The following is a 13,198-nucleotide window of genomic DNA, read 5'->3' as shown; positions in this document are numbered from 1 at the left end:
GGAGGTTTTAGACAGGTGGGAGTTGGTCTCTTCTCTTAAGTAACAAGTGACAGGACAAGAGGAAATGGCCTGGTACCAGGCCATTTCTTCACTGAGAGAGTGGTCAGGCATTGGAACAGGTTGGCCAGAGAAGTGGTGGAATTACCAACCCTTGAAGTGTTCAAAAAACATGTAGATGTGGCACCTGGGGACATGGTTTAGTGGCGAACCTGGCAGTGGACAGTTAATGGTTAACAGTTGGACTCAGTGATCTTGGAGGTCTTTTCCAACCTTAACAATTCTATGATTCTACAATCTTTATTTAAGATTTATGAACTGTGTGAAAAGAGGCAAATAAGTGCAGCCTAAGTGCAGCTTCAGTGCAGCCGAAGAAAGTGAGTTTAAACAATTCAATAACTTCCAGGCAAAACCCCATTGGAAACAAGTCTGAGAAGCAATATTTAAATAAAAGTCAACAAGAGCACCAGCACCAACTATCCCAGTGTAAGGCAAGGCCAGGAATAGCCAAAGAAGCCAAGCATAAGAAGCTGAGTAAGAAGTTATTGATTAACTTCAAATATGAGAGAGAAGCGTCCAGAAAGTGAGAATGCAGATTACTGAGGGCTGCTATGAGAGAGTCATGTGGAGGGGGAAAGCAAAAAGGCTGCTTCTCAAAATGAAGGCATAAAGAGCAATATCGAAGTTAATGAAAAACTGTCAGGACATAGGTAGTAAGAGATGCATCAAGAGTTGGATTGCTACTTGGCAGAGATGAAAAGGCATGAACCGATGGGTCACTCTGAAAAGTTGTGACCCACACAGCTTCAAACACTTTCATAATAAACGCCCTACTGGGTTATTTTTCTTGTATGCCAGTTTTTATCAGGCTAGTTAGTTTTTTCCTTAATCATTCTCTTTGGTCTTTCTGAGTATTACCACATTTTATACTCCAAGTCTTCTGAAATACCTTTGTTTTGAGCATTACTAAAAAAGATAAAATTAACAATTTAGTTACTAATGGATTGGGAAGTGCTTTGTGATATGACATGGTACATCATTCTCCTCAAGACAGAAACTCAGTATTTATTCAACACTTAGGCTTCTTTGACTCTGGAGTTTGCAGGTGCAAAATTCCTCACTGAACTTGAAAATCATTTTTGACAAAGCCCCAAAACTAGAATGGCTTAGATAGGTGAGGAGGAGAAGACCTCAAGCAGGAAAGGATCCTGCAAATAGAAGGAATAACACATGGGGTTTGCTATGAGACCAGATGGCTGAGTGCAAAGCTGAAAGGTGGGAATGCTGGCACAGCCCTGCCATGAAGGAATGGGTGCAATGAAATATAAAATCTTTGTTTTAAAAGATCGTGTAAAAAATGCGCTTCCTGTAAACAACCACTGTAGGTCAAATGTTTGTAGGAGATGGCCTAATCAATAGTGTCAATTTAAAGTGCACAAAGGAGGGAGAGAACAGACGGAGTGGAGACCAGAGAGAAGACGATCAATGACAAATCAGAGATCAGCACCCACAGTGCTTCTGAAACAATCAAACTCAGCAGGGAAACTACTGAGGAGGGTCCGCAGGGAGTAAAGCATCCTTTCAACCAAGCTTTTGCCATGATGTTTCAGCAGCTGAAGGATGATCCAGTCCAGAAGCATAAGGACAATCAGAGGAAGACCCAAGACCATGTGCACCATTCCTAGGTAGGACAGAAGCCAGGTAACTGTGCTAACACAATGTTGTCAGGCATATTAGCTAGAGCACCATGCTAAGCAAATGAGGCTGGAGAGCTTTGGGACCACAGGTGCTTGCATCCCACCAGCTTGGAGTGTGCGCACATCCGTAGTTGTGTCTTATGACCAAATTCATCTTGTGTGTCAAGACTGACATGGTTGAAACACTCTGTGAACTCGCTTTGGTAGAGTGACTTACAAAAGGCAGAGGTTGCTTCTTGGAAGATCAGCCTGGTGGTGATGGATTATCACTGTGCTAGAGAGCACAAGGTGAGTAACAACTGGGATAAGGTCTGAGCATCTTTTAAGTGCCAGACCTGGTCCAACAACTTGGTGTGGTCCCCTTTGGCTTCTCTCACCACTTCATGCCGTGTCATCCTTGTAGTGTTTTCACCTGCCTGTACAAATGTTCCCTAGCTGGCTACAGGAGATTCAAGATAAACCTGGCAATGTCTAGTAGCAAATTGAAGTCAAAAGGAGTTTTCATTTTATTCTGCTACTGAATCCTCTCCCACACATTGCTCCTTCTCTCTCTGCCTATCCCTCCTCTCTTAGCCCAGATCCCCAAGGTTGGTAGTGCTGCCCTGTTCTCTCCACAGTCGTGGTGGCAGCCAGCAAGCTCTGCAGCTTGCCTTAATCATTTTATGGACAAGATTATTCCCTCCTGCATTGCTTTTGATTCTTGTTATGCAACTGTATTTCGTGACTTGCTTTGCTACTGAGCTGTGCCACACCACAGCTTGAGGGGATAGCTTGAGAAGACTGCTGGGAGCATTGCATGAGTTCTGATCCCACCTGAGGATGGGGATGGGAGTCTGGGAAAAACAGGAGCTGTCATGATCTGAGGTTTTCAGACTGGGAACAAGGGGAAAGAAGGGGATTAGGCAAGCCCAGGAGTCTGTATAAAAAGTGAGCAGGGAGCCTGAGGCAGCTAGATCAGAGTATCATTATTCATGAAGACTCACAGGTGTAAAATTGGAAATGAGCACAAATTCAAAGGGGGATATGGGTTTGTTAGTGCAGCAGCTGGGATGAAAATTGATGGTGCCACAGCAGCACATGCAAAGCAGTTGTTCCTGAGCCAGGCAGATAGGGCCTCTCTGGGCAGGAAGGATTCTTCTCCAGGTGCTGTGAACCCTGACTTCAGTGCTGGGGACTGGCGTTTGTGAGCTTATTCTTAGTTCTGTCACACGGTTTTATGAGATCAGGCAAGTTTCTTTCCATGTGGGTAAACTGAGACAGAGAACAAGTGAAGCTGACACTTGGCAAGGGCAGTTAGGAGTGTTGGTACTGTAACTTGAAGGGGCTATAGATTACAATAACAAGACTCTGCAAACTAAAAACATAAATTTGTCTTCTCCTAAAGCACAAAAGAGTGTTACCATCCTCGTTGCATGTCAGTGAGTTTCTCCAGAAATTTCCCTCCCCTTTCTCCAAGTAGTCTACAGATGATTTTGGAGCAGTCTGTGCTACTGACTCAGTTGTTTTGCACTCATGAGAGTTCTAGGGATGGTCTTGTAGAAATCCAAGAACAGTTCAGAAAAGAGCTGAGCTGCCAGGTTAGGTGCGTGAAGCCAAGGGAGCTGGAAAGCATTGCAGGAAACCCTCCGACCATGGAAACATTTGCAGTGGTCAACCTCTTGCTGAGATTCTCATGCTTGAAGGCTCACAAAACATTTGGAACAAGAAGGGAGGTTTCCTTGTTTGTTTTTCCTTGTACTTCAAATCCTCTCTGGACTCCACTTGTGCTCTCAGAACCTCAGTGCTCTGACAGCAGGAGAAACTCCACTGACAGCCACGTAGCTGCAAGGGAGAAGCTGCTTTGCACACGGGGAAGAGCACTGTGTCTCCCAAACCCTTGCTCTTTCAAGTCATGTCAATGGTGGTTCATATGTTTCTTACCCCTGTCTCCCACATCAAGTCCCTCCTTGCAGCTCCTTTCTCCTGTGCTGGAAGACCTGTGCTGTACAGGTTAAAAAATCCTGGTTTTATTAAGGGAGGGAACATGTACCAGTGCCAAAAGGCAGCAAAGGGATGGATTCACTGTTCAGAGAGTCAGGGAAGGTGGGGAAACTGCTCCTGAATGTATCCAACCCAGAAGGAGCTGTTGCTGGGGGAGGTAGGGAAGAAATTAAGAGTTCTTAGACTCTGCTGAGTGTCATACCAGCATGAAGTTTGGGTGCCAACAGGCGGGTATGGCCAGCACATTGCCCCTTTCATCAGCTGGGGTACCTATATTTCTCATGAAAGGAAGGCATGTCATGCTGAGCACTCTCATTGCTGCCGTTATGTCTGGGGTGTTCTGACACTTGAGCCTTGTCTGGGCGCGTTCAGCGTGCAGCCACCGTCTGCAGCACAGAGGGAAGGTGCAGGGGGGAAGGCTTGGGACAAGATTCACCATTTTCTCTTGCTGTCGTGGCTTCACTGCTATTGTCTGAGACATCCTTGCCATCAGAAGCAATGGCTGAACCTGTGCTTTGTTGTTGCCCTGGGGCAGGGTAGCTGATATGGTGCCTATGTGGAAAGGTGTCCTACATCCCAACTAATCTTCAGGAGCTGATTGCTCTTAACTTCAACAACTTGTTTTTGTGGTATTTCTCTTCCTCCACTATCAGCCAGGTCTGAATGTACTCAAAATGTTGCTAGGCAAATACTCAGCCTTGTTTGCTGCTCTGACTTCACATATGTGCGTCAACTCTGCTCCTCAGTATCCTGTGGCCTGGGATGACTCTCCAGGATGGAGATGAAAGGATGGGGCACTGGAAAGGATGACTCCTTTCCAGTGCCTCAGCAGCACACCGCTGCCTATCTGTTGTTCTACCCTTTCTTGTTAGCAGGGCCAGGCTGTGCTGTCCAGCCAGGCTCTGGTGAAGCTCCACAACTGTGTGTTTGACAATGGCTGAAATGTCAGAGTACCTTGTGCAGATGACACCAGATGACACTTCATGCTCTTTGCTGGTGTGCTCGATCAGCTGCAAGATAAAGGTTAATGTTTGCATTGGCACTACTGGGCCAGCATTTGCCCTGCTCGGATTAACCCAGTATTTCCTGCTGCTTTCCTAGCTGCCCTTTCAGGCTCCTTGCAGTTTCAGCAGTTACCATCACAGTGATTTATCATCACTGCCCAGTGGGAACATTCCCTTTGCAACCACACAGCTAAGACACTGTTTTTAGTGGGAACTTGTCCTGGACCAGAAGATGGTGGCCAGCAGCAGGAAGCACTGCAGGCTGGCAGGTTGTGTGTTTTAACTCCCCAGCTATGAGATGGCCCTTCATCTTGTGCCTTTTCTTTATTATTGAATGCTTTCAATTTATCCCCTGTTCTCTAAGAATATAGATGTGTAGAGATGGTATGCTCTTTGGGGTTTTCTTAGTATGAAAGGTAAAATGCTGTATTTCTAAGAGGAGTCATTATTTAACAGAAACCATTTGCATTTTCCCAGGTCTTGGAACCTTTGACATTAATTCAGTCTTTTCTACCAGTGGTATTTAACACACAGTGTACTTGTGACATCATTTGTTTTCTGGTTCAGTGATCTGACAGTTCAATGTTTTTGTGAGTTTGTTGGACTCTTCCTTCAAGAGCCCAGCTTTAGAACAGGGTTCTTCAGCCTCCTCTAACCCTTGTGGAGCTTTTCCTATGCAGCATCTTGTCTGGTCTGCACTGAGAATGCGAGGTCTCATAATCCTGAGGAAACAGGTAATTTATTCTGGCACTTGCAGAGCCATCTCGGGTGGCTTACTGCTGTCACTGCAGTCAGTGCTGTCACTCCAGCTCTATAGGAGAAAGGCCCCTGGGAGACAAGCTGGGGTTGATAAAGTGGCATTGTGCCTTTGAACTTGTTTCCTCCCAGGGATTATTTTCAGTACTCCTTTATGCCTACACTGAGTCAATATGTTCTTGGGTTGTGTTGGAGGCTGTTGTCTTCTCTCCTGATTACAAGAAATAAGTCTGATGTACAGAACCAGAACTTGTAACAAGATCAGCACAATTGTTATTTTTGTGCAGACTGCAATGGTTTCAGTAATATTTGTGCTTCTGTATTGCTTGCATCCTTATGAAAACCTTAACTTTCCTGACTTCTGTTGTGCTGCTTGAGACCTCATTTGCCCCTTCTTGCTTTGTTTCCTCTGTGCTGCCTACATCCCGGGGCCAAATTAAGCAGTGTCTGAACAAGAAAGAGAATCTGTGCATCATGAACGCAATTGACAAAGATGATATGTCTTCCGATCTGTTATTAACAACTTTGTCTGGTTTAGCTGTCTTAATTAGCCTCAAATTAAATACGTACTTTGCAGAGTCTAGACTGCGTCTGCCTATGGAAATAGCAGGTGGCTGCGTGGCATCCAGAGTCTCAGTGGAAGTGGCCAAGAGCAAGAGGATGGCGGAGCATCGCTGAGGCCCTCCCAGGCAAAGTTACGCTCGGAAGGAGCTGTGCTGAATGGTGAGGGAAAGTGTCTGGGTCCCGGTGGTTCCCTCGTTGGCACGGCTCTGCGGTGCTGCTTCGCTCGTAAAATCAGGTCGACGGGAAATGTCAACCGTGAATAAGCCGAACTTTCTGCTCTGCCCTGCGGACCCGGGATAAGGAGATTTGGGGATTTTGAATTTCGTTTTTCTTCCTTCCCCCGAACGGGAAATACTCGGTGAGCTCTTCCTTCCCCGGCCGGGACAGCCGCGGGTGCAGCAGAGGGGCCGCGGGGCAGAGCGGGGCAGAGCGGGGCAGGGGCGGCGGGCGGGGAGCGGATGCCGCCGGGGCGGGGGGCGCGGGGGCACGGCCCCCCCGGCGGAGCGAGGGGCGGGCGGCTGCCGCTCGCCGGCCCCTCCGCCCGCGGAGCCCGCGGTACCAGCGCCTCGCCTCGCCTCGGGCGGCGAGAGGCAGGGCCCCCGCCATGGAGAGCGGGATGCCGCTGACGGGCGGGCAGCGAGCGCTGATCCGGGAGAGCTGGCGGCGGGTGAGCAGCAGCCCCGAGCAGCACGGCCTCGTCCTCTTCACCAGGTGAGCGCGGCGGCGCGATGCCGACGCCGGCACCCCGGACCGACCCGGGCGGGAGGGATGGACGGGCTCCGCTTCTTGGAGAGAAACGCTTCCCTGTGCTTGGCGATGGCTCCCAGACAGCTCCCTTCCTCTGGCCTCTCTCCGCTCCCGAGAGCAACCGGGGCCGAAGCCCCTCCGTCGCCCAGCCGCGGGTGCCGTGGGGCAGTGCTGGGCTCCGCTCCGCGCTGCTCCCCCGCCTTTCCCACCCTCTGCCAGTGAGAACTTTGTTACGCGGAGACGGAGGGTGAGAGAAGCGGCGGGCAGGGTTTGTGCGTTTCTGCCCACTGATCCCCTGCCTTGTCACCACGACTTCTGCTGTTTGAAGAGCTGCTTGTACCCTCGGCTCTGGGAAGCGTATGGAAGGGGCCGCCTGACTGTTCCCTGATCAGGGAACTGCTGCGCAGCCCCAGGCACAGATCTGGCCGCCGGGGAGGGATTCAGTGTCAGGGCAGAGGAAATGGTGTGCTGGGGGGAATTACTGATACCCAGCTTCTTGCCTGTGCTAAGCAGATTAATATATCAATTATGTGAAGAGAAAAAGGAAAAATCAATGAAAAGTCTTTTAAAAAGAACAGTTGGAGAGTTGATGAGCAGCTTCTGGAACAAGTGGGATCCTCCCAGAGCAGGACTAGAGCAGTGACAGCAATGTGGGGGGAGAGGGATGCAGCAGTTTAATGTGCAGGATGATGAGAAGAGAGACTGTCTTGCCTGAATTCCCTGTGGCCTGTTAGATCTACCTGGATGGCTGCTATTGAGGCCTATATGTGCCTGACATGCAGGGGCAGAGAAGATGGGGCAGGGGCAGGGGGGCGGGATGGGAGCTGGTGAAGGTGTCGGAGACTGTCTGAGTTTGTGCATGCCCCCTTGCTCCAGACAGCTGATGGAGCTTGGAGACCTTCCCTGATTTGTGAGCTTTTGGGTTCAAGGGGATCAAGAAGTGGGAATGGGAAGAGTTGAGCCAACAACCAAGAATCTGGGGAGAAGGGCTAGGCTGGGAGGAATTTTGGTGAGCTGGGACTGGTCCTCAGGTGCCATAGACATGTATCTGAGAGCTGGGGTTGTGGGCCAGGGAAGTAGAGAGGTTTTTGCCTATAGCTAATCTGGATTGCCCCAAACCAAAACTTTTCAGAACTTTTGAATCCTTTACAGGTGGGAGAGTTCAGTAGGTGGGAAGGGAAGTAAAAGGGGGCTGTGGTTGTGCTGCTGATGGGGTTGTTCCTGGGGTGAGTATATATATATATAATGGCCAGTCTTCGCGAGCGAAGATTTGGGAAAGGTCATTGACCCTTCGAGCCTGCGCAGTGGATTTTTTAGGTGAGACACAGCGTGCGCTGAACTGAGCCCACCCTTTAATCCTGAGGTTCATCTGCCGGGGCCAAGCAAACTTGGACAGTGGCAGTGAGGGTCTCAGGACATAGGTTTGTTTAGAGTGACCTTCTCTTAGATGGATTGCCTCACAGGGCTGACGAGCTCCATCTGCCCGGGGGGCTGGGAATCGAACCCAGGTTGCAGTGGTGAGAGTCCTGTACCCTAACCACTAGACCACCAGAGGCCCTGGGGTGAGTAGGACTTTAAATAAAGCTGAGGAAGTGAGAAGATGGGGTTTCTTTCTTGCTTTTGCAGGTTGTTTGACTTGGATCCTGACCTGTTGCCCCTTTTCCAGTACAACTGCAAGCAGTTTGCCAGCCCTCAGGAGTGCCTCTCTGCCCCTGAGTTCCTGGATCACATCAGAAAGGTGAGAGAGGTGCTATGGCATGGCTGGAGCACAGTCTCCATGGAGGAGGAAGCCCTTAGGCAATGACTTGAGACTGTGGTGTGTCTTACCAGGGAATGCATGGGAAGTTTTCTCCTGAGACAGTAACTGCAGGGGTAACTCTTGCTAGCAGAAGGCACTATTGCCAGGACAAAGTGTCCTACAATAATGGGGAAGGGATGAGGATGCGAGTTGTGGTGGCTAAGAAGCACCATGCTGATTTTCATGCCCTTGTCTGAGAGTGAATTGCCTCCTGTGAAAGCTGGAAGCCTCCTTCTCCTACCTGAGTGAGATGCCTCAAGGAGCTCACTTCTGTCCGGACAAGGACCGAAGCCCTCTGCTTGGCCACATGCTGACCAGGAGTTGGCACAGAGCTGGGCAGTGGGCCAGGCTTGCATGGACCCATTAATGTGGAGAGGCTCTTGGTGCAGCTGCAGAGCCAGAAGGCCCACAGCATCTCTCAGAGAGCCTCTGAGCACAGCCTTGGCTTGCAGATGCCTTCATAAACTGCCTGGCTCCATCTTAAACCAGTTTGGTGGTTGCTTGCCTGTCTTTATTCCTCGTAAGAGGCTGTTTCAGGACTGTGCTCCTCTGATAGCTGCAAGCTTTTTATTGCTTTCCAGCCTCTGTTTGTTGGCAAAGTTAAGTCCATTTTTACTTCTATTATTGCTTTGGGCCGACATAGCTATTTGCTCTTGTTGGAGATAAATTCCCTGCTGAAATTATAGGCACAATTCTATTACCCCTTGGCTTTGCCAAGATAACCATGCCCTGGCTTTAATCTCTTCTTCTAATTTTGTATGTCTGTTCCCTTCATCCTTCATTGCATTTCTCTGTCCTGTTTCCATTTGGTTCTTGATGCTCCTGGGAGACCATGTGGTATGTGCTTTACCAGCCCAGGTCAAGAGACCTGGCTGTACTATCCACCCCATCTCTTCAAATACCTTGGCTGATCTTAGAATCAGAGTGGCCTTATTCACAATTGCACTATCTTGGCAACTCCTAGTTGGAAACTCCAGTCCTAGCAACTTCCCATACAGTTGTCCTGGGGTCCTAGCAGTTGTCACGACTGCATCAGCATTAGGTCTTAGCTTGCAGCTGCTCTGCTATAGGGCTCTTTACCCTCTCTAGGACAGGGTGGTTAGCAGTGCTGCTTGCTGTGCACCTCTGGCAGTGTCCCATGGCAGGATGTGGTGTGTGCTGCTGCCAGCATGCCTCACTGATTTGACACACGGATCACAGTAGAGCAAAGGAAAGCTCAGAGGGCATCTGCTGGGCTGGGAGCGGGTCAGGCTGACAAGGGTGAAGTAGAAGAGTCAGACTGTTCCTCTTACTGTCAATGCCATTCTGCCTTTCTGCTCCTGCACCAGGTGATGCTGGTGATTGATGCTGCTGTGAGCCACCTGGAGAACTTGTCTTGCCTGGAAGAGTATCTCTGCAACCTTGGCAAGAAGCACCAGGCAGTTGGTGTGAAGACCGAGTCTTTCTCGGTGAGGTGTCCTCTCTTGTTCTGTTGCAGCTGTGTTTGTGCACCCCTGCTTGCAGCCCTTGGCTGTCCCCATCCTTATCCTGGGTTCAACTGGCTGGAGACAAAGCTGGTGGCTCAGGGCATCCCACCCAAGGTGCTGATAACCATGTAGTGATATTTGCCCAATGAGGGAAACCCTTGAGGTCCCTTCATTTTCTGTCCTTCCCCAGTAAGTCCAGGGAGAAAGGACAGATGGGTGCACAGCATTTCCACTGTTTGAAGAGGACCATGATTTGGGGCACTGCGGTCTCTCCTGTGACACAGGGCTTCAGGCTCAGCCTTTGCCCTGGATCTCTGCATCAAATGCTCTGGGCAAACCTTGCCACATCTGGAAAAGGGAGCATCCACTTCTCTGTATCTGCACTGAGATGGGGTTGCTGCACCCCAGCCCCTTCTTCCTCCATGGCAGTAAGACCTGAGCATCTTACATATTAAACCCTTGCTTACTCCTCTCCTGCCAGCAAACATGGACAGAAATGCTGGATAATTCAGCAGGGAACAGCAGGTTGAAGAAAAGGTTTCTAACCAACACATGGCTCACTCCTGATACTGCTAGTTTTTGTCCTCTTCAGAGGGAGCAGGATGCCTTTTGTTTGTGGCACCAGCCCTGCCCTCAGTGTGTGGGTGCCCCTGCATGGGGTTGCTCATAGCTCTGTGAGGGGCAGTGCCCTGTGGAGAAGCCTGAGAGGCATCAAGGCAGGCCCTAAGCATCCAGCCTAGGATCTGACCCGCTCTCCTGACATCAGGACATGGCTCAGCTCTGCTGCTTCACTGCTATGCCAAGGGGTGGGGTTGTCTACTTGCATGTGGGAGCCATGGAGGATGGATGTGTCCCTCTCCCCTGGTGTTGCATGTGTGGTATCAGCCCTTGCTCCCTGCCTTGCCCTCCCCAGTTACCCAGTGTGTGGGATGAGGGCCCGCATAGGACAGGGAAGGGGATGACATGGGCTAGCTCTGGGTCCCCTTTGAGCTGCCAGGGATGGGAGGCCTGGTACTGCTAGTGCAGGAGGAGCTGGTGCCCTGCAATGGGAGAAGTCAAAAAAGGTGGTGAAGTGAGACAAGGGACTGCATGTCATCCCCTGCTGCTGAGCTTGACACCTCCCTCTTTGGTTTGCAGACTGTTGGTGAGTCCTTGCTGTACATGCTGGAGAAATGCCTTGGCACTGCCTTCAGCCCAGAGGTGCAGGAGGCTTGGAGCAAACTCTACAGTGCTGTGGTGAAAGCCATGCAGCGCGGCTGGGACACCCACCCAGAAGGGGACTAGATCTTGCCAGCCATCCCCATCCCTGACCATGCAGCAGTCCTGAGCACAGGGAGCACTCACGCCACACTCTGCCTCTCCCCACCTGTCTCTCTCTGTGCACCAGCCCATTGCTGTCTTCACTAGTCACTTGTGCTTTGGGGCTCTCACAGTGATTCAGCCTTGCTTCAACACATCTCCGCCTTTGCTAAGGGCTGGCAGGGTATGTCCCTGAAGTGAGGCCTGGGTGTGCAGCAGCACAGGTATGCCACTCTGTCCCAAGTTCCTTTGGGCTAGTTGGAGCACCAACACCCATGTACCTACTCTGGTTTTTAGCTGGCTCATCTTCCTTCCTCTAACTACCCACCCTAGTTAGGTGACAGCTGGCATAGGCCTCTTGGGCTTATTTGCCCGAGGTCCTATTTGCTGTGCCTGTACTTGCCAGGTCTGGCACTGCTCGCTCCTCCTGCGCTGCTGTGTCTGGTCCAACTGTGGCAGTGATGGATTTGGCTCCCTCCAGGGGCAGGGGCAGAGGCAGCAGAGGTGAGGGCTGGTCACACCATGAGGCTTTTCCCCCTTTCCCTTCACCAACACATCACTAACAGATGGTTAATCCTGGTGCTCTCTTCAGTCTTGCCTCTGCCCTAGATGGGATCCATGGTTTTCCTTGTGTCAGGTTTGCCACAACTCAGTAGGTTTCCTAGGGATGATTCAAGCAGTAGTGTCACATTAGTCTGGGCTGCCAGCTGAAAGGCTTTGTGTTGGTTTGTCCAGTTGGTTTAACCTTAGAGCCACCTGAAATGCAGCAGCAGTGTCTGTTTACTGCTTTGTGTTGAGGAGAATAAAATAAATACAAGGCAAAGATGTCTTAAAATAAAAATGAAGGTTGCAATCATGTCATGGCAACAGCTTCCAGAAATTCTGGCTCTTGGCCAGAGGAAGCATAGCTGGAATCTTTCTGCTGATGCTGTCAGAACCTGGAGTGCTTCCCAGCTGCACGCAGTACCCATGTGCAGAGTTCCTCACCCTCACAGGAATGAGAAGATAGCATCTGCCAGAAGAAATCCCAGAAAATGGCTGAGAAGCAGTACCTGAGGGCTCTGGGGGAAGCTGAGCTTGAGCACTTTAAGGAAGTGTTCATCTTTATGTGGAAGTCACTGTGGAACAGGCAGAACCATGTTTCTAGCCATCACCAGCCCCAGAGCAAGTACATGGAGCAATTTTTCAGTTACAGGGGGATGGACAGGAGGAGTCTGGTGTTGAGGGCTGAGATGGTCCTGTTCTGGACACACATTCCTCCAATACTCAGATATCCTCCAGGCTGGGGCAGGAGAAGGCTCCCAAGCCCATGCCATGGAGGGAATGATGGGTCTCTGATTTCCTGATATCAGGCCTGATGGTAGCCATGGACTTCCAGCAAGCAAAAAGCCTTCCAGCTGTGTTTGGTAGGCAAACTGAGAGATGTTGTAGATCAGGCAGTGAACATCCCCATGTTCATTGTTCTCCCATGGTACCATGTTCTGCTTCTGCAGTGCTACAGTGTGGTGCTGTGCATTCTGGCCTCTGGTTCTCTCCATCTGCTGGATGAGGCGAAGTCCTCCCCATTCTTGCACCCAGCAATGAGGGATGGAGGACCCAGGCCTGGAGGGAGGCACTAGCTGTGATGGCATGATATGGGGCAGGAGGGTTTGGGAATGCGAATGTCCTCTTTGCAACCCTGTTCTGGGGCATCAGCCTTCAGCATCATGGGAGTGTGACACCTTCTGGCTCTGTGTGACAAGTAGGCAGCTGTGTGATGGGTGGGGTGTGGGTGTTACTGCCCCAAACCATCCCTGCTCCCTCTAGCTTTCCCAGCTCCTTGACTTCTCCTTTTCTGTGCCATGTTTTGTGTAACTCCCAAGAGAACTGAACTAGTTTGTGTGCCTCTTA

General features: G+C 50.4%; 1 protein-coding gene across 1 annotated transcript; it reads left to right on the top strand.

Moving 5' to 3' along the window:
- The first annotated feature begins 6,584 nt into the window (after positions 1-6,584).
- On the top strand, positions 6,585-13,192 carry NGB (neuroglobin). Its single transcript, XM_017831522.1, has 4 exons — positions 6,585-6,709; positions 8,372-8,483; positions 9,872-9,991; positions 11,147-13,192. Exons 1-4 carry the CDS (start codon positions 6,603-6,605, stop codon positions 11,291-11,293), a joined length of 486 nt encoding a protein of 161 aa, XP_017687011.1. The 5' UTR covers positions 6,585-6,602; the 3' UTR covers positions 11,294-13,192.
- Positions 13,193-13,198: the final 6 nt, after the last annotated feature.

This window comes from Lepidothrix coronata, unplaced genomic scaffold (assembly GCF_001604755.1).
Source record: "Lepidothrix coronata isolate B3197 unplaced genomic scaffold, Lepidothrix_coronata-1.0 Scaffold192, whole genome shotgun sequence".
Lineage (NCBI taxonomy): Eukaryota > Metazoa > Chordata > Aves > Passeriformes > Pipridae > Lepidothrix > Lepidothrix coronata.
The sequence above is the reverse complement of the archived record's forward strand: the minus strand, read 5'-3'. Positions and strand labels throughout refer to the sequence as shown.